Source organism: Scleropages formosus, chromosome 16 (genome assembly GCF_900964775.1).
Source record: "Scleropages formosus chromosome 16, fSclFor1.1, whole genome shotgun sequence".
NCBI classification, from domain to species: Eukaryota; Metazoa; Chordata; class Actinopteri; order Osteoglossiformes; family Osteoglossidae; genus Scleropages; species Scleropages formosus.
This window is the reverse complement of record NC_041821.1, coordinates 22,860,508-22,882,562: the sequence shown is the minus strand read 5'-3', so window position 1 is coordinate 22,882,562 and position 22,055 is coordinate 22,860,508. Positions and strand designations below refer to the sequence as shown.

The window sequence follows — 22,055 nt, the reverse complement described above, 5'->3', positions numbered from 1 at the left end:
CTGGTCTGCCTGACTTTTCACTCGTAAACATCATTAATATTAGATCAAATTTAACTGACTGCTCTAAAGGAAGGTGAAGGAAAAGAGAAGAGCGTGTGCTGTATATTATCGCTGCGCATTACTCATTAAAAAAGTATGCAAATTATATTCATGCTTTATTAGATTATAACTTTACCTATGGTTGAGGGAATCAGATCCATAAATGAGAGCCGTATGAGCATATAATAGAATATACTGGCTCAAGATAATTAATTATCTTCGTTTTGTCACACAACTTTTACACAAAACAATCAACGTTCTGACAAACTGGTCATTTGGCAGCCTGAGTGCAAATGCAAAGCCACTCGACATTTGAACATCTAGCCTTAAAGTTACAATTCCACATCCTTAAAGCACTGTTACCACCTGTCCAGTTAGTCACAGTGTTGGCAACAGAACTGCATTATTACGAGGTGGTGCACATACAGAACAGCCCAGAGGAAAATGTACTGGAACGTTATTGTAAAATGAAGTAAGATCTACTTTACATTATTTACTTGTTGGAGAGTAGTGTCAGTAGGAACACACTCCTCCATCACACTTGGAGATCAATGTACACAGTGTAGATGTACTCAAAAGTAGTCATGTGAAATATCCACGCCCACCCACCCTCCCACCATAACCGAGCAGAAATACTCCAGCTATCTTCCACACATGAAGTAACAGCAAATGCAATAATAAATGAGCTTAAAGCTAAAAAGCAGTGACCCATCAATGCAAGATGTATGTGGTAGAATTCAAGCGATGTCTACATTTACAGATCACCCTAGAAGAAAAAGGATGGAATTGCCTTCATAATGATGATTATACTGCTGCCGTAATTTTCAAAAAGAAAATGGTTGTGTGTCCTGAGGACTAGGCATGTTTCCAATACCACAGCTTCAAGATGCGTGAGTGACCCTATCTTTTCTAGACTTACACATTTCATGACAAGAAAGCTGTTAAAATACTTGTCAGTTCTCTCACCACCACTCATTAATTACTGTTACTAACAATGTTGTACAGTGCCTTCATTTGCTTCTATGTTAGCGTGATGCCAAATTGTTTACTATGATGTTTTCAATCTTGTGATACCGTTGGTATTTACCTTTGTTCATTAAACAGGGCTGGTATTTATTCCTGAAATTTCGAGATTCATTTAGTGGTGTGTATAGTTTAATATTTCTTTGTCTTCTTCCCAGCGCTAATGTTTTATCCTGACAAAATGCTTAGATGGACTCTACGGCAGATAGCTAATTCACTTTTGCTTTATTGTGTTTGTTTGACTTCAACGTTTCAAAATGTACCGATATGAAAACCAATACAAAACTGTTTGATTACTGTTAATCAAACCACATGAAATGGAGAGCTGCTTAGCAGTATAATTTGTTTCCATAACCATTTAATCCTATAACGATCAGCCGCAGCAAAGTACTTGGAGAGGAGGTTAACAGCATGACCCTTGATAACTGCATTTGGAATTTTGTAATGAGAGGGGGAAAAAAATGAATAAATAAATAATGAAATGCATTTATGTGATCTCAACGAAACACAGAACGCTGCAACACAATAGTGGTTTGGAAAGTATCTCTTTCATCTCCTGTACTCAGACTGTCTAACAGCCTTGCAGAAATCCCTAAACTTTCCTGTTTTCTCCCACCTGAGGTTTTGGCAAAGGACCTTTACAGAGTGTGACCTCTAAAATGTTCCAAAAAAATCCTGCAAACATAAAGCCCAATAAGAACATTCTTAGAACGCTCTTGGGACTGGTTTTACTGTCTGTACTATATACCGAAATAGCTTGTGGCCATGGCTCACATCGACCCGTGAGGGAATGCCATTGCTTGATGTTGTCGTTCCCAGACAGCCTTTAGCCCCTGAAGTTATGTTTGGGAAAAATATTACATCAGTCTAAAAATTCGGTACACAAGACATTATACTTCAATGTTAACACCCGACACAAAATACGCTGCTATTTGCAACTCACAAGAAAAAAAAATAATAATAATATCCATATCCATACATTTTTCTACAGTAGATAAAGGTCAAGGATATAAAACAGAAGTAAGTTGAGTGAATAAATTAACACATTTAATGGTGCATAAAAATACTATGCAGAAGACAGAAGTAGGCCTACTGGTTTTAAACTATGGCTTCATGTGAGACAATGAAAGCCCATTCTGACTGTTATATTGTTTACAGGCATTAAAAAAAGAAAGCCGTGTCCCTACCTCCATAAAGAGCTTTCAGTGACGCTTCCCAAGTTAAAGTCATAAAGCTTGGTCAAGATTAGGATCACCTGGAAAAGAAAAAAACAAAAGTTTCAGAAGATTAACATTTCCCAAAAAAATAAGTATCTGTGAACTGAACTTGAAATACTAAAAAGGACTTTGGGGTTAATAAACAACTTATCACGGTAAATTTGTGGGAGAAATTTAAACTACTCCTCAGAAGATTACAATGCTCATTCCTTTGATACCTTATGTGAAATAAACAAATCATTATACTTGTTCAATGAATAACTCTCATTAAACAGTTCAGACAAACAAGGTGTAATCCAGCCCAGAAGTCCAGGACAAAATCTATTGAAAATGAGACTGAGTCCAGAGACAGGTAGCCCTGGGTCCAAAAGGGACAGATGTATTTAGTTAGTGGTGAAGATTACCAAAGGGAGACCTGCTCTATAATCAGAAGGTCCTCACTTACATTTACTTAGCAGACACTTTTCTCCAAGGAGACTTCTAATGAACTCTGTAATGTTATCAGCCCACACACCTTAATCTTCAAGGTGACTTACACTGCTAGATACACTACTTACAATGGGTCACTCATCCACACATCAATGGAACATACACTCTCTCTGTTACTCACACACTATGGGTGAACCTGAACAGCATGTCTTTGGAGTATGGGAAGAAACCAGAGCACCCAGAGGAACCCTACACACACACACACACACACACACACACACACACACACACACACACACACACACACACACACACACACACACACACAGGGAGAACATGCAAACTCCACACAGACTGAGGGGGGATCAAACCCATGCCTTCACACACAACCCACATACTGTGAGACAGAAACACTACTTGCTGTGCCACCCGCCACTTCACCAACGTTAGCAAGAACTTGTCTCACCAGTCTAACAACATATGGGTAGAAACACAGCACAACCTGTGTTTTCACAGTCTTACAGATGTATTATATTATATTGGTAGCTACCGAAGCATATGCACTGTCTTCGTAAGAACTATTGCATGGGATGAGAACGGCTCATTGGTATAGGTAAGTAGTATGTTTCATTAACCATATATTAAAAATTCTAAATAAATCTCTTGCCCTAATTAAGTACTGAAATCCCCCAACACCAACACATCGTGAAGCAAATGTCATGAACATCGTGAAGCTAAAGTTGAGTCAAAAAGTGTCTAAAAAGCAAAATGTACACCGTCTCACTCATCACATATCTTGCATTCGTTCACAGCTGAGTTTACACCATGATCTTACCATTCTGGTACCTACAGGTAGTTGACTTTCTGTACAACTAGAATGTAGACGAAATCAGTTGCCCATAAGCAGTGTCCCTGAATGAGCACTGATAATGTTAAGCTTTAACAGATATGAAGTACTCTAAAGCACTTTATTTTTTCATGGAAGAACACGTTATGGCTACATTAATTCTGTGACTTTTTTGTTTGCAATGGGGAATGGGTGTTTAAAAGCCTAGTGTACTCATTGCATGTTTAGAAATTGTTTTTAGCTCATATTCACACAATTCAGACTTCCCTCTCAGAAAACAGGAAATGAGTCATGTACTGCAAAAGCACAAACTGTTTTGTTTCATGTTCTTTATGTGTATAACACCCAACATGTCCTTGGCATACATTTTGAGTTATTTTTCCTGCTGTAAATGAATCTTAACTCCACAGGTATCTTGCTAACTGATACAGGTAGTCCTGAAAATTTCACTTTTATTTGGTTCTATCTGTCTTAACCTTCACAGAAAAAAGTTTCCTGTCCTTCCTGCTGAAAAATAACCCCATGGTATCTACGAGATGTGCGTTGCTTTGGAAAAAAAGCGTCTGCTATATGTATAAATGTAAATGCAGTTTAATGCTGCCATCCCACTTAACAGTAGAGATGAAATTACTTGGGTGATTGATGAGTTTGTGCTTGGTTTGCAACATAGCACATCACTTTCAAGACTAACATTGATTAGACCACAGCATTTTGTAGAAGGTCTTAGAATCTCATATGGGTTATATCAAACTCTAGGCATGTTGGCCTTTCTTCAAAGTACCTTCTGTCCAGTTGCTCCCTCAAAGAGGTCACAGCTGTGTAGTGATATCATGATCACTCTACAAACTCTCTGTCCTCATGGTCCTTTCCGAAACAACTGCTATTCTCACCCAGTTTTTCAGTTTAATTGGGTGGCCTGTTGATCATATATGGATTGAGCCATTTTCTTCTAACTTGTTATGGCCAATTAACTGTGACCAGACTTTTAAACCCCAGCGACTTCATAGTCATCTTAACATGATGTGAGCAGCTGATTTAGTTGAGACCTCACAATCTCAGTAATATTATTCTCCACACAAGCAATGAAGAATGTGTGTATTCGAAATCAACACAGGTGGACATTATTTATGTTTTAGTGTGGAATGTACCTGCCATTTTTAGGTTCTTAAGCTGTTGATTCAGTTCCACTGTTTTAAGGATTTCAATTCTAACGTGACTTGAAAAATGTCTAAATACTTATATCTGAAAGATCTTACATGTATTTAATAAAAGGTTTTGTTTAATAGAACTTTTAACCCATTAACAATATCTTTAAAGCAAAAATAGCCTACTGAATTTAGCATGCCATTTTCACATTTTCTACATATTTATTGTAACTGTATGTGTGTACTGTACTCTACCGTATATAAGTTGAAATATATCAGGTTTTTTTTGTTTTTTTCTAAACACAGGACTAGTCTCTATGTAGTTGAGACAATGGCTCTTAAAGTGAAAAGTACTAGTGCTGTTTAAACTATGCCCTTAATGTACTCATTTATTTTAATTGATGCATTATTTTTATTTTTTTCTTATTTGAAAGTGTTTTTATATTTGTATTTGTCAAACACAGTGTCTTGATGTTTACCATTCTATTTCTCTCTCTAGAGATAAACTCAGTTGAGCCTGTTAGACATCTTGGTTAAGGTGAGTTCTCGAATGTCTTGTACCACTACAAAGATTCTTTCACCCATTTGTTTACATCCTCCAATTTTGACCGTCTGTTTCTAAACTGCACTATCTGACCCACAGGTTTCAGACTGCTTTATCTCTCCCAGAAGGCAAGCTGAGGTTTCTCATAGTTGGTGCTGGTGGTGGGAGATGATGAGTGAGGGGGTTGGGGATGGATGCACTAACCACTGCAGTCCCATTCCTGCACGGTGAAAGAGCAGATGGTCTGGACCACGCAACACTGCAGCTCCACAGAGGGCAGTGAACGGTTGCCATGCCAATAAAACATGCAGCAAAGCTCTTGCCTGTGTTCCTGGAGGGCGTGAGCTGTAAGACAAAGTGTCAGTACTGGGAGAGCCTGAGATGACAAGCAGGTTTCCCCCTCCATGGAATTCTGAATGGCTAATCCGTTCTCTAAAGCTGAGGCTCATGCTTGAGTGCAGAGAATACATTTGTTGCTTTGCCCTGAGACTCCTAATAGACAGTACTATAGGAGAAGGACGAGTTAGATTCAAAATGTGCATGTAAATATGAAAAAAAAAATCTACATGAGACAGATTTCTAACAAGATCATTAACTTTTACAACCTGCTGCATTCATTTTTACATTTTACATTTATTTTGTTGATCCCGTGATTGGAAGTTATTAGGCAAACCATTCAGTTGTATTAAAACTAATGATACAAACAGAAGAAATACCTTCTTTACAAAAAAAAAGAGAAAAACTTGCACAAAAGAATTTTATTAAGATGGAAAAGCCCTTAGTTTGAAAAAGCTTGACCTACAATTAGTGATAGAAATGTCAGTTACACTCAACTATATTTATCATCATTACAGTTTAATTAACAGACTGTGGGAAAAATCATTTTAGCATAACTAAATGCGTCATGTCCATAAAGACCAATTTAAAGCGGCAAACTCAATTTTCGATACTGATTTAGTTTACCACCACATGTGACAGGGCTAATGCCTTTTTTGGGAAATAGTCCTACCCTCCACCAAGCTGTCAGAGGTTTAATTGTATCATCTTAGGGCCCATGGTGTCTCCGGTCTGGCCAGTAGGGTGCAACCAGGCAACGAACAGATTAAATTAATCATGCGTGGAAATTGTAAATACAGGCTGACGGCCTGCTTCATCAAGGGGCACATCATTCATTAAAAAGTATACATTACAGGAAAAAAATGAAGGAATAAAAAGGACAGATTTGTTTATTTTTGTCCATACAAAAACCTTCACAATCTTACAGTATCTATAGATTAAAAATATATATTACACATTTAGTGTAATTGCTGTTAAACAAAAGGGGTACAAAATGCATGCATATGTAGGCAAGCTACAATAAACAAATAAATAACTACATTAATATTTAATCATATTTCTCTATGTATCAGGGAATATTAAGTCATAAGAAGGATTTAACCCTGGGCTTCTGAGAACTGAAACAAAGCACTCTACAGTGGGGTTGGCTCTCGGTCATTTTGTGGAAGTGATAAGGCTTTCAGTCATTCACTGATGTGTCAGCTGCAAGGCAATTACTCCATTTTATCAAGGCAAAGCATTTATTACGAAGCAGAATGTTTGATAGCTTTATTGAGAGTGATTACTTGCCACTGCTGTTATGAGCTTCCCCGTGTCTGTTACTTTCTGTACTCACACATGTAGATCTAACAGTAGGTGCTTCGTATTCAATAAGCATTTTCATTTTTAAATGCTTTACAAAAGGCAATAAATGATTGGTGTTTCGTTAAAGCTACTATTTACTCCTGTAACCAAGTCTGGACAATATGTCCTTTCACTGAAGCTGTGTCTCCTTGTAACATTCTAATATTTGTCCCTCTGCTGAGATGCAATTTTGTTCTTAAAGGCAGAGCACTTCAGACAGAAACCCTCAAGCTACTCGCATTAAAAGCACAGAACAAATAAAAGCACGATGTCAAGCATTGCCGTGTCAGCTTTAAATAGTCTGCCAGGCACAAATCTCAGCATGCGATTGTAAGGGCTGCACCATGCATTTGGTTTGGAAATGCTTGCTGAAAGAAGAAAAAGGAAAAAAGTGTATGTCCATGTCAAGATGTTGGTTATGGAACTCGTGGAGAATGTTTCATTAAAATTTTTACGGAACATGCTTGTGCAGCTTTACAGAAGTCATAGCATTTTCTGCCACTGTGTTCATTGGGAGTGCTTCTACCATACTTTACAGACAAATTGTAAATTTTAGCACCAAGCATGAAACTTTTTTTTTGTTTTTTTTTTTTTTTGCTTTACATCAGTTTGGCTTGTGCAGTCTATAAAGCAATTTTTTTTCTTACATGTTAGCAGAACAGACAAATGAAGTTTGACAATGAAGTGACACAAATGCAAATCACATTGCTACTTCCTCAAAAATACTTACTAAAGTTTCTCACTACCTTCTCCCTTTTTCAGATTGCAGTGAGTCTTGTTAACAACTTTGTTTTCCCTTTCATCACCATGCAAAGTGCTGTAGAACTGAAGGAGGCAACCCACTAGCCAATGACCACAAGTGGTTATTTTCTAAAAATTTGATTTCCATTTATTCATTTAGCAGACGCTTTTGTCCAAAGCGACGTACTTCTCAGCAAAAGTACAATTTATGCATTACATTAAGAGAAGGAGACATAGCAGCAGATATGAAAGTCTCAAGCAAACCTAGTTTGTTACCAACGACTTGCTGCACTGCACCGAGGTACACCGTAAATGAACTGGAGAGATCTTGGGCAAAGTGGATCTGGAAAAGGTGAATTTTCAGACCCTTCTTGAATATAGACAGAGTTTCCGCAGTTCTGAGTAACAGGGGAAGGTCATTCCATCACAACGGACCCAGAACCGAGAACCTCTAAGCTTTACCTTTCGTGCACGGGACCACCAAGCGAGCAGAAGTAGACGAGAGAAGGGGCCTAGCTGGGGTGTAGCAGTTGATTAAGTCTTGTAAATAGCTGGGAGCAGTTCTATTGATTCATTTGTACACAGTAACCAGAGTTTTGAATTTGATTCGGGCAGCTGTAAGAAGCCAGTGCAGAGAAATGAGTAGAGGAGATATATGGGAACGCTTTGGCAAATCAAACACAACTTGTGCAGCAGCATTCTGTATAAGTTGCAGAGGTTTGATGGCAGTAGCAGGAAGGCCACACAGGAAAGAGTTGCAGTAGTCCAGACGGGAAGTAACCATGGCCTGGACAAGTAGTTGGGTGGAGTCAGTAGTGAGGTAGGGACGGATCCTACGAATATTATGCAGGATGTATCTGCAGGACCGGGTTGTGGCTTCGATATGTTGAAAGAATGACAGACTCGCATCAATCATTACTCCCAGACTCTTAGCGGAGGAGCTAGGCGAAATGAGTGAGTTGTCCAGTTTGATCAACAGGTCCTGACAGGAGGATAGGCCAGCTGGGAGGTGAAGAATCTCTGTTTTGGAGAGGTTGAGTTGGAGGTGATGATCAGACATCCATGAAGAGATGTCTGACAGGCAGGCAGCAATGCGTGCGGAGATGTCTGATGCACCAGGTGGAAAGGAAAGGAAGAGCTGGGTATCATCAGCATAGCAGTGGTATTTGAATCCATGGGAGGGTATGACGGGACCGAGGGAGGAGGTGTAGATCGAGAAAAGAAGAGGACCCAATACCAAGCCCTGTGGAACACCGGTTGAGAGAGGCAGAGGAGAAGGACGAGAGCTCCGCCAGACCACTTGATAGGATCTGTCAGAGAGGTAGGACTCGGACCATCTTAGTGCTGCACCTTTGATTCCAAGCTGGTTAAGAGAGGAAAGTAGAATCCGGTGATTGACAGTGTCGAATGCTGCAGACAGTTCGAGGAGGATGAGGACCGAGGAGAGGGAGGCAGCTCTAGCAGCTTGGAGAGCATTAGATACCACCAGAAGGGCAGTGTCAGTGGAGTGACTGACATTGATTTAGGCGCAGATTTCTGTGTTCTGTGAATTTCAAACATTCAAAACAACTTTAAACATTCAAACATTTCACTTTAACTGTCATTTGTTTGTTTTTTGTTTGTTTAACAGTAGTGTGGCCAGAAATTTCCAAGAAAATAAATCGGTTGCCCTGCTGCAAAATGTTCCGTGCACAGTGCCATAGCCTGGTATCATTACAAAACGGTCATTGTTTATGACCAACACAGCAATGAAATAACAGTGTAATCCTGACTTTTAGATTACAGATTCCAGGTTTTTAAAGCAGCTGATAGCGTAGTGGTTGGAGCTACTGCCTTTAGATTCAAAGGTTGCAGGTTTGATCCCTACCTTTGGTTGTAGTACCCTTGAGCAAGGTACTTACTCAAAATTGCACCAGTAAAATTACCATTCTGTATAGATGGGTAAATAATTCTAAATAGATTAACATTATAAATTGCTTTGGAGAAAAGTGTCTGCTAAATGAATAAAATGTAAAAGAAAACAATAGATATTGAAACTGAAAAATTAAAAGAAATTACAGATTTACTTTTCTTTTATAAACATCAGGAAGTGCTGTTGTTACAGAGTCCCAGTGATTATGATGGATCATTCAGATTCATTTGAATATATACAGGTTTATACAGTGTTCTACACGTGGATCACAAAGCTTGAACCAATGTGGCTAAGTGCAAAGAATTCCATCTTACAGAAGCCTAGAACAGCTCATTTATGCACTGTGTGGAGCAACATTGTGGTACAGAGAATTTTTCAATGCTAGGAGCCAGGAAAGTTGTCAAAGCTGAGGGTAAAACAGGTGCGAGATAAATACAGGCAAATGCTTCAAGAAAACCTGTTTCAGCAAAAGACTAGGTCAGATATTTGCCTTTAGCCTTTAGAAGTAGGAAAAGGTCAGACACCAGTAGTCTCTGAAAAGCCTAATGAGTTAAAGGAGAGCAAAGAAATACAGAGATGGAGAAAATGAGCAGTCAAATATGTTTAGCCTTTTTCATTCTGCTTTTTTATCTACCTTCAGCAGAAGTGTACACCACTATGGCTTAGAAACAAGAGTGCAAATTTCTTCCAGTCAAACCAAAGGCCACACTTTCTGGAAACCAGCAATGCCAGTAGATTAGAAGAGAAGTTCAACCGTTTTGACTACGAAAGTGGATGAAATTGCAGTATAATCCAAATGTGTGTGACTGGAAGTAGTATGAGCAAACCTTCTTACCAAAATTATTTACAACTGTCAAAGGTTCTCTCACTAAACTCTGACATGGGAGAGTAGATACCTAGGCGTTTCTATGGTATTTTTACTTAAAATTATTGTGAATAATAACTTCAAATCTACTGTTTTCATTGTATAAATTAAAATTTTGAGTAGATTCCAATCACAATGTCAGATTGTAACACCCTCTACTATACTATATAGAATAATATAGTGCATAATATATACTAGGGAATAGTACAATGTATAATATAGTATCATATAGAATACAGCATAATATTATAAAATATACTGTATAAAAATACTTTTGGAGTTGTACGAATCTATGTCCACTGCTTAAGAAAGCTTGCCACATAAATCATGAAAGCCTTATGTAGGACACTTTCAAACCCTTCTCAAACTTTAAATTTGCTGGCAAACGACCAAAACTGAGAACCCACCAAGAGAAATGAAACTGCTTGAGCCCCCACCGCAGCCTCGCAGGGTTGTGCAGCACTTCTCTTCCTGTGTTTGCTGATAGTCAGATTCTTCACACTCTTGCAATACCTATTTTCCTTCATAATCTGTCATCCAAGACACCAGTTGCTCTGCTCATTTTCACCCGCTACGTTATGCAATTATTTATGTGAGAACCCACATATTTTCAAGAACCTTGATTGTGTCAAAATCTCCAATGGTCTCGTGTCCATGGCCCACTCCTTGCCCTGTTTTACTGATCTCTAAGGGTGGGAAGTCACTAAATGTTCGAGAGTGCTCTTTTTTGCCACTGTTTTTCTAAGACAACCATAAGATTTATTGCTTGACAAGAAATATACTGCTTTGCAATAAAGGACTTTGAGAAATACTTTGATGTAGATTGCACATAATGAAATGATGAATTCTGCTCGTGCAGGATATCTGTGTAACAAACTGATATGGCAATGTGGCAGGCTGTGAATATATAGCTACCTTGTGTCTTATGAGTACTGAATGTTTTCTGCATTTCCAAGGTCTTCTTAACAGAGACAGTATCAGTCCTGTGTCTGCCTGTCTCTGAATGCTATTTTTCTGCCAAAGACAGAAATGATACCATTCGCCTGAAGGATCCCTAATTAAAATCGATGTAAATGCACTGAATTGCTCGTTAAACTGGAATGGGAGCACTTATCGGTTTGGATTTTAATTAAATATATCCTTGGTATGTGAACCAAAGACCTTCTTAATTTATGAAATAAATAAATAAAATCTTTTATTTTTTTAAACCCAGAGTACCTGCTGAGGACAGGCATAACTGAATCAAAAAACACGATAGTAACAGTTATTATTGAAACCGCAAAAAGTTAAACGTACACATAATTTGCAACTTACCATAAAGATTTAATTCTGCAATTATTTTTAAATGATGAGATATTAAAATGCATTTACTACTCAAAACTGCAAAAAACTTCTTAATGGAAAAATAATGACCTTGTAACTTGTAGGATGTAAAATTTAAACAAATAAACAATGTATAAGATGTACTGCACTGTGCAGTACATTTAATAAAAATGCTAAAATGACTGTTCAGATGTTTTTCCCACTTAGTCAAGGTTGTCAGTAAGTATTTCATTCTGGGCATACCCTACAAGATATAAAAAGGGGGTTTTTTTTTAGTTTATAAAGGAATGAAGATGGCTTCAATGTTTTAACTCCCTAATGTTTTTCAACTCCTCCTAGATCTGAATTTACTAAATTTGCAACCCGGTTCTTAACCAACCATGGGACACTGTGCACAATTATCAGGAAATTCTCAACCAACCCCATGACATTCCAAATCAATTTATTTGAGTCTTCTTCCTTTAATCTTCTATTTTCTGTACTGTATTGGCTGAAACTCTTTTTTTCATATTTCCCAAAAGCAGAGGGAACATTAACCAAAGTTATACCCACATGACACTGACAGTGTCTTCTGGGGAGACATGATACTGAGACAGCAAGACTGCTGATTAACACGGGAAGGCCTCTGAAACTCTTAATTTAGTTTCTGAGCCGTTTCCACCAGAACACAAACCAATGGGGAATAAGTAAGGGAAAAAAAATTGATTTTTTAAACTGGGGACTTTTGCTATTGATCCCAGCACATAGTTTTGCCTAGATGTAATTAAAAATGCTGTATGTTGTCCTTAATGGGATCTTATGCTCAGCAGGTGATTGGGAGGAAAGAGTTTGCTGTCAGCAATTAAAGGGATGAATCACTGCCTGCAAAAAGCTAAAGATGTTGTCCCCTAAAAGTCTAATACATGTCCATTTGTACAATTTTTGTGTTTGTTTGCGATTTATGCCACTTTATGAATCTATGTTTAAAAAAAAAAACAGGCCACAGCAGTAACAAAAATACAGATGTTTTGAACTATGGCAGAAGATGGAAATATGCCACTGGACGATGGCATGGCTTATATCCAGCACATTATTTTGCTATTTAAATATGTTTTTCTTGTATCGTTTCACTGCTATATACATAGAGGTAGATATGTTACTATGTCATATTAATTTACTTGAATGTGGATCTGATGGGGGGGGAGCGGTGGCGCAGTGGGTTGGACCAGGCCCTGCTCTCCGGTTGGTCTGGGGTTCAAATCCTGCTTGGGGTGCCTTGTGGCAGAGTGGCGTCCCGTCCTGGGTGTGTCCCCTCCCCCTCCAGCCTTACGCCCTGTGTTGCCGGGTTAGGCTCTGGTTGCCCGTGAACCCGTATGGGACGAGTGGTTCAGAAAATGTGTGTGTGGATATGATCTTCAAGTATGAAAAGCACGTTTGAAATATCAAGCTAATCAGCATATTGGAGAAAAGGTTCCTACCAGTTCTTCTTACTTCTGTGTCATAAAAGAGTTGGTGATCATTCTGATTTCAGAAACTTCAGTGTGAAGTGTGGAACACCTGTGTTGTGTTTTCAGTCAGGGCACTAGAATGTCCACCTTAGACTGAAGGGACACATCTGTGGTTTTATGATGAAGGAGGCATATGGAAACAACATACAGAGAGATGCACAGTAAATAAATGTAGCAACAAATGTACATCTTTCTGATGATGAGTGATGGTCACTGCTGAAGTAACACTGATCACCTTTATAGGCAAAAATTCCATTCCATGATCAACTACACACACACACACACACACACACACACACACACACACACATTGACAGAGACCACTTATCCATAATTCCCAAACCTCTAGAGGTTCATTGGTTTTATGTAAAATACAATATATTAACTGAGTTCTGAGGGGGGTGCAGTGTTGCAGTGGGTTTGGCCGAGGCCTGCTCTCCGGTGGGTCTGGGGTTCGAGTCCTTTTTGGAGTGCCTTGCGGTGGACTGGCATCCTGGGTGTGTCCCCTCCCCCTCCAGTCATGTGCCCTGTGTTGTCCAGTTAGACTCCAGTTCACTGCGACCCCGTTTGGGACAAGCAGTTTCAGAGAATGAGTGTGTGAGTTCTGTTCTTGCAGATTCCAGATTTACCTTAATTATATACTTATCCATGCATGACATTATATGTATGGGTGTATTGCTGCTAGTTATAAATTACACAAATACTGTTCTGTCTATAATACCATTCAATTTGCCCAAAGCAGTATGAGGAAAAAACAGAGAAAACAATTTTAGAGACTGACCTCAAAAAGAGAATACATTCTATAGCAGTATGTACTGTCAGTTCTACCATTACAAAAAAACACATTTCTCCTGAGTTTCAGATTTAAGCATTTAACGCGAACATCTCTTAGATCATGCTGGCTGAAAAAATTGTTTTGATTTTAGCATTGTTTATTTCAGATGCCTATTAAATCTGAACCACTTGCCCCTAGAGGAATGTTCTTCAGAATGGACAGACAACCAAAGAATACATAATTTGGGTTTTTGAATTATGTCTGATTTCACAGTTCATTCTGATTTTGCTCAAGTCTTTGCAAGTCAAGAACTGACACATTATTTTGGAATTCAAGTAGTATTTCTACAACCTTCCCCGTTGGTAAATGCATAATTTATTTTGAATGGCACATCAGTGGAGATTTCTGTGTTGTATCCCCTTTGATTTCCAGCAAGTACCAATGTTGTGCAGTGTGATATAGATTAGACATAAAGCGCTCACTATGTAGACAGTTGATTAAAAATATTTGGTCTAATTAAGAAAAATAAAATGCATGTGCACTGTGAAGATGGCTGCTCTGTACAAAGAAAATTATAACGTGTGGTGCACATGTATTTGAGAGAGATTATGAAATGAAGCTCATTTCACCCCAATCCTTTCTTTGGCAGGGTAAAATTTTATATTCTTATGCATTTTTTAAGAAATAATGTGACTTCAGAGCTCACCTGGACAACAATAAGACTTCCACTCATTTTCTTCCACTGTTTTTCTCCCTTGTCAATCTCTTGCCTTGACAGTCTCCTTCAACCTGTCTTTAACCGTCTTTTTCCACTCAAAGCTGGCAGATAACTAAACTTTTCTCCTACTAGATATAGCTACTTTTAACCTCTGTCAGTCAAATTCCACTCTTGTATCAGAATTTTGTTAGAGGGGGGTTGAACTGTCCATTTTTTGTTTCGACAGGGAAAAACATTATACCAAGTAATTTCTGTAAGGTTTCTTTTTCACCTTCTCTTTGTGAGCCCATCTACCCTGGAGTCAAACTAAACAGATCTCTCTCCAACTTCTGCTACAAAGGACAATCTTTCCACTGTGCAGCTGACTCATCTGTCCTCTGACTTGGCGACATTCTGCCTCATATCTGCACTAACGTCTTTGCCCTTTTTGCCTCGTCTACGACGAGTCCACGAGCGCATCCTGCATTAACAGATGGTTTAAGCACACAGTTGAAAGAACCAAATTGACCTCATCCTAAAAATAAAGTGGTGGGAATTTGGAAGAACTTATGGAAACATCCACTGAATCGTGATCAAATCAAAGGATCTTGATCTGCATATGGCCAACTGGCCATGAAGTCTTCAGCAACACACATTTGTTAGGCTCTTATTTACAAGGGATTACAATATATAAAAAAGACAGAGTCAGAAGGAACTACTGAATTGTTAATCTAAGCTTTCGAAATGGATTACACATAGCAGAAAATTTCAGATGATTGTTACAGAGAATATGGTACAGCAGAAGTATATTATACGAAACTTGTATTAAATTTGCAACTGAAGTATGGCTCAGTACAAATACACGGTTTTCCCTATTGGCAAAACTCCAAATCCATTGTAAATTAATTAAAATGGCACTTTGCCCATTGTACAAAAACTGGCTCAAAATGCTGCATTATGGTAAAAATTTATAGAGGCCCTTTTGTATTTATTGTATTCAAAACAAATTGGACTCATTGCTCATTTTTCTGCTGTGTCGAATAGAATGATAAATTATGTGAGATTTATCTGAACCCTGTGCATCCAACTGAAATATGACATAAAATTTACAAGAGAGTATTTTAGGGTCAAGAAAAGACTGAGCTAACCATGTTTTGCACGTTTAACATGATGAGGTTTCTTTCTAAGTGAATTAATTCTTCTATGATTTTGAGTATTGTGTTTGTGCATGGTGGGTTTGGGGTTTGAGTCCTACTTGGGGTGCCTTGCAGCGGACTGATGTCCCGTCCTGGGTGTGTCCCCTCCCACTCCAGCCTTGCTCCTTGTGTCGCCGGGTTAGGCTCCAGTTTGCCATAACCCCGCTTGGGACAAGCAGTTGTAGATTTTGTGTGTGTGTGTGTGTGTGTGTGTGTGTGTGTGTGTGTGTGTGTGTGTGTGTGTGTGTGTGTGTGTGTGTGAAATGTCCAAAATCTATCAAAACATTTAACATCGTCTAAAATAAACTGTCAAAGATTTATAGTTACTTTTATATAACTTTGATTTAATGCAACCCTGCGCATATCTAGAACTCATTTGACTAAGAAAAGCAAAAATATGACTATTAGCATAAACAAAGGTTCACAGAGCTATCCCAAACAATTAACAGAATCTCTGTGAAATTAGTACACATTATTATAAGTAGTACACATTACTATATATAAACCGGTGCCTTCTTTCTATATTCTTTTTCATTCTGATTATATTATCAGATCAAACTGTTGTTTTTAATCATCCCAAATGACCATGAGTTTCAATTTAAACTCGTTATTTCTTATTGATATATCCTTGTCATGATTATGGCATCCATTTTTCTTCATGAGCTGTCTTAATTACACTTTATTATCATTTCTACTTGAAGAAATGTTGTCAGTATTTATAATGATTTAATGATTATCAATCATAAGATGCCATATTACATAAGTACAGCATGGAAAGCAGTTTGAGAAACAACCAGTTTTTGCAAACAGGGATTGCTAATATTGACCACAATATCTACATCAAACACAAGCACAACAGAAACACCTTGACAGCGAATCTTGTTCTTGTCAGCTATCTATCCAACAAGATGAAGAGACTTAGCACATGTATCCTACATTTACACAGATCACTCTCTATGCTCTAGTGCAGCTCAGCTCTTATCCAACTCTGGCGTGGCTTCAAGCAATATCAAGTACATTACTTGATGCAGAAAAGAGGACAGTTTAAGAAATTACTGTCCTTCATCTCTGGGGAAAAGCGAGTCTGAATTTGCATTTTCTTGGTTGCCTTGTCCAGCAAAGGACAGAAGCCAGAGGCAAGTTTCCAGACTGGACTCCTGTCCAAACCAAATCACTGCCAGCCATTAAATTTTGTGAACAGTGCAGTTTCTGGTAAAATATTCAAAATTTATAACAAAAACTTGGAATTCAAAAATAACTCAGTTTACACTATAGTTAATGTATTTGCTCTTTATCTTTAAAACCAGGCTTCTAATTTCTCCATTTGCTCTTTTCTGTGAAACTACTTTTTCCATATTTATTGTGGATTTATGAAAGCATAATTGTTACGTTTCGGGATTTCAGATGTATTTCAAAGTGTTTGTTTTTTGCTAATAGAAACCCATAGAGGCAATAAAGCACTTTTGGATAACTGTTATCTCCATGATCCTGACCAATACAAGAGGTTAATGAAAATGGATGGATGGAACGGTTGTGTGTTATACTAAAAGGTAACCTGAATCTCTTGGCAACTGGCTTGATGTTGTGCTTGTACTTTGGGTGTCCGGGTCTTTCAGCATAACACAGAGGCTGTCAGGATTTAATAATTACATATTTTCCAGTTTAATAACAACAGGCCAAATAGAAAAAAGTGCAAGCACAAACAATATGAAAGAAAGATATCATTTGAAAGTCCTTGTGACCCTGACCTTTAAGATGTTTAACATATGCCAGCTTCCTGTCACCTCTTCATTCACCATATGAGCAGTCTCCTGTGACTCTCACACATGGCAGTCCATAGCTATTCTCCCAGGCCTCATGGCCTCCCAAATCGATTCCCTGGATGGATGGCTTTCAGCATTCTGCTGACTCAGAAGTCGAATAATATTGTGAGGTATTGCAAAATTACCGCCAGGTTCTACTCCATCACAAGCAATGATCCACTTTGTCAGTCTTAATCTTTAAGAATTGTCACAGAAACCCCTGTTCTCTATGTCTGTAAGTTAACCTTTATTTTATTTTATTTATTTGGAGCAACAATATAAAAATGTTGGATTGCATGATTCTTTAAGTGAAAATTACCCCAGTTCACACACTTAAAATTATATTATTTTATTTATATTTAATAACTAACAAAGCAGTTGCAGGTGACCTCTTGTTTCGGCTAAGGGTAAACACAAGCAAATTGTCTATTTTGTGACCACAGTGTGGGTAATTCGCCTGGAGTGTGAAAAACGCAGGCGCAATGAGTTGCTGTTTCATGCTCCTGCATTTCCATATGTCCCCAAAGCTCCAGAATCCATCCATCACGCTCCACTCGGGGCAAGACAGCTGTCCAAAGCTAAAAAATGTTCACAGCCCACCAGTCCATCAAATTACATCTAATAGTTTTGCAGACAAAACAGGGCACACCAGAGAAGTAATTCTGAAAAGTCTTTTGACCCTTGCAGAGACTCTACAGCACATGATTATGTTGCAATGAAAAAAAGCCATTATGAGCCCAGAGGATACTAGGGTTATTTCATAAGCACAGGGTGAATCAGAGAGTGCCACTGGAAGGAAACATTAAAAAAACTATAGATTGCAATTTTCCTTCTTCTTCTTCTTCTTCTTCTTCTTCTTCTTCTTCTTCTTCTTCTCCTGTATGAGTGAGTTGTAGCCCGCAATATTCTACAGAAGTCAGAAGCTGTGTGTCTGTAGACATAATCACTTTCTGTTCAGTTCATCATTCTTTTAAAGGCAATTTATTATACTTTTTTCACTGAGCTTCATTATTATTGCCTATACTTCTGTTACTGTACAATAATGTTATGTAACATTATACATATTTATTTCATGAGAAATTCTGGGTCATTAAAGAAGGAGAAGGACTTTCTGACCAGTTTCCTTTAAACTGTAACATCCAAAAAAAAAAAAAACTGCAAAGTGCTTTTTAAATTTATTTTATAGAACAGGAACCTGAAAATGGGAGAAAAATGTTTGCAAAACCAACCAAATAACCAAAAACTGCAAACTGCGTAATCATTACGCCTACATTTAATTTGTAATGCTTATTAATTCCATACGTTAATATTAAATTGGAACACTTAAAGTAGAGCACTTCAGTAGAATTGGCTCCCAGTTAGGAAGTTAATCTCATCAAAAAATGATGTGTGTTATATTTCTGAATGGTAAAATTATATGTTTGGCAGCTTATTAAACATACTTCCCAGTGGGATTAGGAGTAGAGATTTCTCAGAAACAATTTTCAGCAAGAGCAATTCAGTGCCAGTCAAGCACTTTCCATGTGTTGCACTAAATCAGTGTGTGTATAGGTATGTCCCTGAGTGAGACAAGTATCTTTATTTAAATTCTATATCTAATGCATAATTGTAGAACAAAATTCCCATAGAAATAGCTTCCTCTTTGAGATATTGCTCCAGATGGTCATATATTTAATGCAACGGCATACCCCTAAAATCAAGCTGTTCAATGCTTTGATGAAGATCCATGACACAAATTTCTGAAAAGAAACCGAGAAACAACAAGTTTGTTGATGGACCATGTATTAAACAATAATGATTCAATTGGGTGAACAGTAATTAGTACTTCTGGATGACAAGATTACAAGGTATGGTATGGTACAGGACAACATTTCAGAGTAGTAGCCATGGTGAAATAAGAAGGACAATCTTAGCAGCTGAAAACCTTGAACATATCAGGCTCCAAAATATATGAATCCCTGAATTTATTTCTTTTTCCGAAATCTCGGCATAATGGCTTGTAGCCTTAGATACCCAATTTTCAATTTACAGAACAAAAAAATCAGTATAAGAAAAGTTATTGGAACCTTGTCCCAAAAAAACACAAGTTGCACAATGCATGAGTGAAGCAGAAGTACAGTAATGTACTGCTGTTGGCGTTATGTTTGCTGCTGTCCACTGGATATACGGAAAGTGCAACTCACTTACAAAACTTACCGCCAAAAAACATACCCAGTAATTACCCAATTAAGTATTTCATAAATACTTATGATGAATTGATTCAAATTTCTGCATCCAGATCTCTCCACGCCTTGAAAAGTTCTTGGGTAGACTAGGAACACATTATTTTTCACAGATAGATAGATAGATAGATAGATAGATAGATAGATAGATAAGAAGGAAGGAAATTGCACAAATACTTACAAGGGATGAAAGTCTGCAATGCATTCATTTTTGGAGTTTTAAACTCACATTGTCATGCTTTGGAACTACAGATGTTTATCACCTGTTCATGCATTTCTGAACTATGTAACACAGCAAGAAGGCCATCATCCATCCAATCTATCCAATTTCAATAATCGCTTTGTCCTAAGCATGCTCACAGTGTTCCAGAGCCTATCCCGCCAGCAGTGCTCACAAGGCTGAGAGGGTGTACACGCCAGACAGAACACCATTCTGTCGCAGGGTAACATGGCCATCATGAAAACTCTTAACCACCATCCCTGAAATTAGCCTGTTTGTAAAAATAACTAAGAGAATGCTGTATCACCAAACCCTGGCTTATGTTTCAGACGCATAGCTGAGAATCGTTACATGTTCGGTGCCAAAGCATGTAATAGATTCAGTCATCCCTTGCACGTTTATTACCCATTTTTCCATGATAAAGGGTTGTAAAGATGTGCAAGTGAATGGAGTACCCACTATGTACTTATCGTGGTCAACAGAAGACAGAGGAGCAAAGGGTATATCTGCCTTATTCAAATAAGAGATATGTCTCTGCTGAGAGATGGTATGGTACAGGATACCATGCACAGTAAAAACAAGCAATATACTGAGGTTCAAAGTCACAGCTCTTGATCATGAGCTTTTGTTTAAACAGAAAATCATGGATATAATTCCTATTAATAAACCCTAATCATGTTTAACGCATTCGCTGTCCAACAACGAACCCCCCGTGCTTATCACCAGCCTGTATTAATTCAATATTTATGTGTCGCACATCGTAATGGATCAACACATCCTCAAACGGTCTTGTTGCAATGACATGGTGAATAACGTCACAGTTCATGCAGAAAAAAGGCTACTACTGAGTAAAAGGATTACTATTCCCAGTCTTGCTAAAACAGGTTGTAAAGTTTAATACTGTATAGGGTTGGATTTACACTGGTCTTTGATCCTCTGCTGTTCTCTATGTGTACTTGTCAAACTACTCAGGAGAATATCAAAGTTCACTTCACTTCACTGCAAGACCATAATTCAAAAATATTTGCATATTTAGCCAGCACCTTTCTCAAAAGCAAAATGGATTTCCCATTTTTACATTTAAGGAATTTTTGCAGGAGCAGGTATTTTACTCCAGGGTATTACAGCAGAAGGTGGGATTCAAACCTGGGTCCTTTGAGTGCAAGGTGACTGTGCTAAGCACTACACCACCTGCCACCCCATGTGAACTAGGTACTACAGCTGGCTGCTGACACAAAAAAAAAAATCATGTTTTTTTTCTGTACATTTATTCCTTCCATACAGCATAAGAAACTATCCATGACTCCTCTATCTCCAGTATTATATTGGGCCAACCTCCTTACTGCCCATACATGTGGATTTGCAACTTCTTGACTAAAGCCATTACATGGAAAAAATGTAGAGCAATATGCAATTTCCATCCATCATTAACTGTAGCTAAATTGGATTTATATGTATATGAGGCCCTGGAAAATTAGGCTTTTCTCATTTGTAACCGTTAGGATGGTGTTTCTGTAGGGAAATGAACAGCCACTGTCACGGTTCCATTTTGCCAGCAGAGTTATTGAGACAAAGTACATTTTGTTGTTTGACTACATTTGCTTAAATAATTTATATACACTCACCAACAGAGTCATGTCTATAGTAAATCATCTCTTGGAGGAAATATTTGAGAAGATTGAGAAGATTACTGTATGTATAAATTGACATGAGAGCAAGTCACTGTGAAACGGTAGATTATTTGAATCAAATTCTTATCAGTGGACTAAGGAAATTAATTTGTTTCTCTTGCAGGTCAGAACATATAAAGACATAATAAGAATATAAGAAACAAAGGCACTGAGCTGTAAGAATAAATGACATGGTTAAATAAGAAATACATGTTAAACGA

At 37.9% G+C, this 22,055-nt stretch overlaps 1 protein-coding gene across 1 annotated transcript in view; it reads right to left on the bottom strand.

The window, feature by feature from the left end:
- The window catches only part of sorcs3a (sortilin related VPS10 domain containing receptor 3a), a 187,989-nt gene that overhangs the window by 103,007 nt on the left and 62,927 nt on the right, over window positions 1–22,055 (bottom strand). The window contains exon 2 of the mRNA XM_018750804.1: window positions 2,250–2,317. Within this exon, the coding sequence (XP_018606320.1) occupies window positions 2,250–2,317 (68 nt within the window). The remainder of the gene's footprint in view (window positions 1–2,249; window positions 2,318–22,055) is intronic.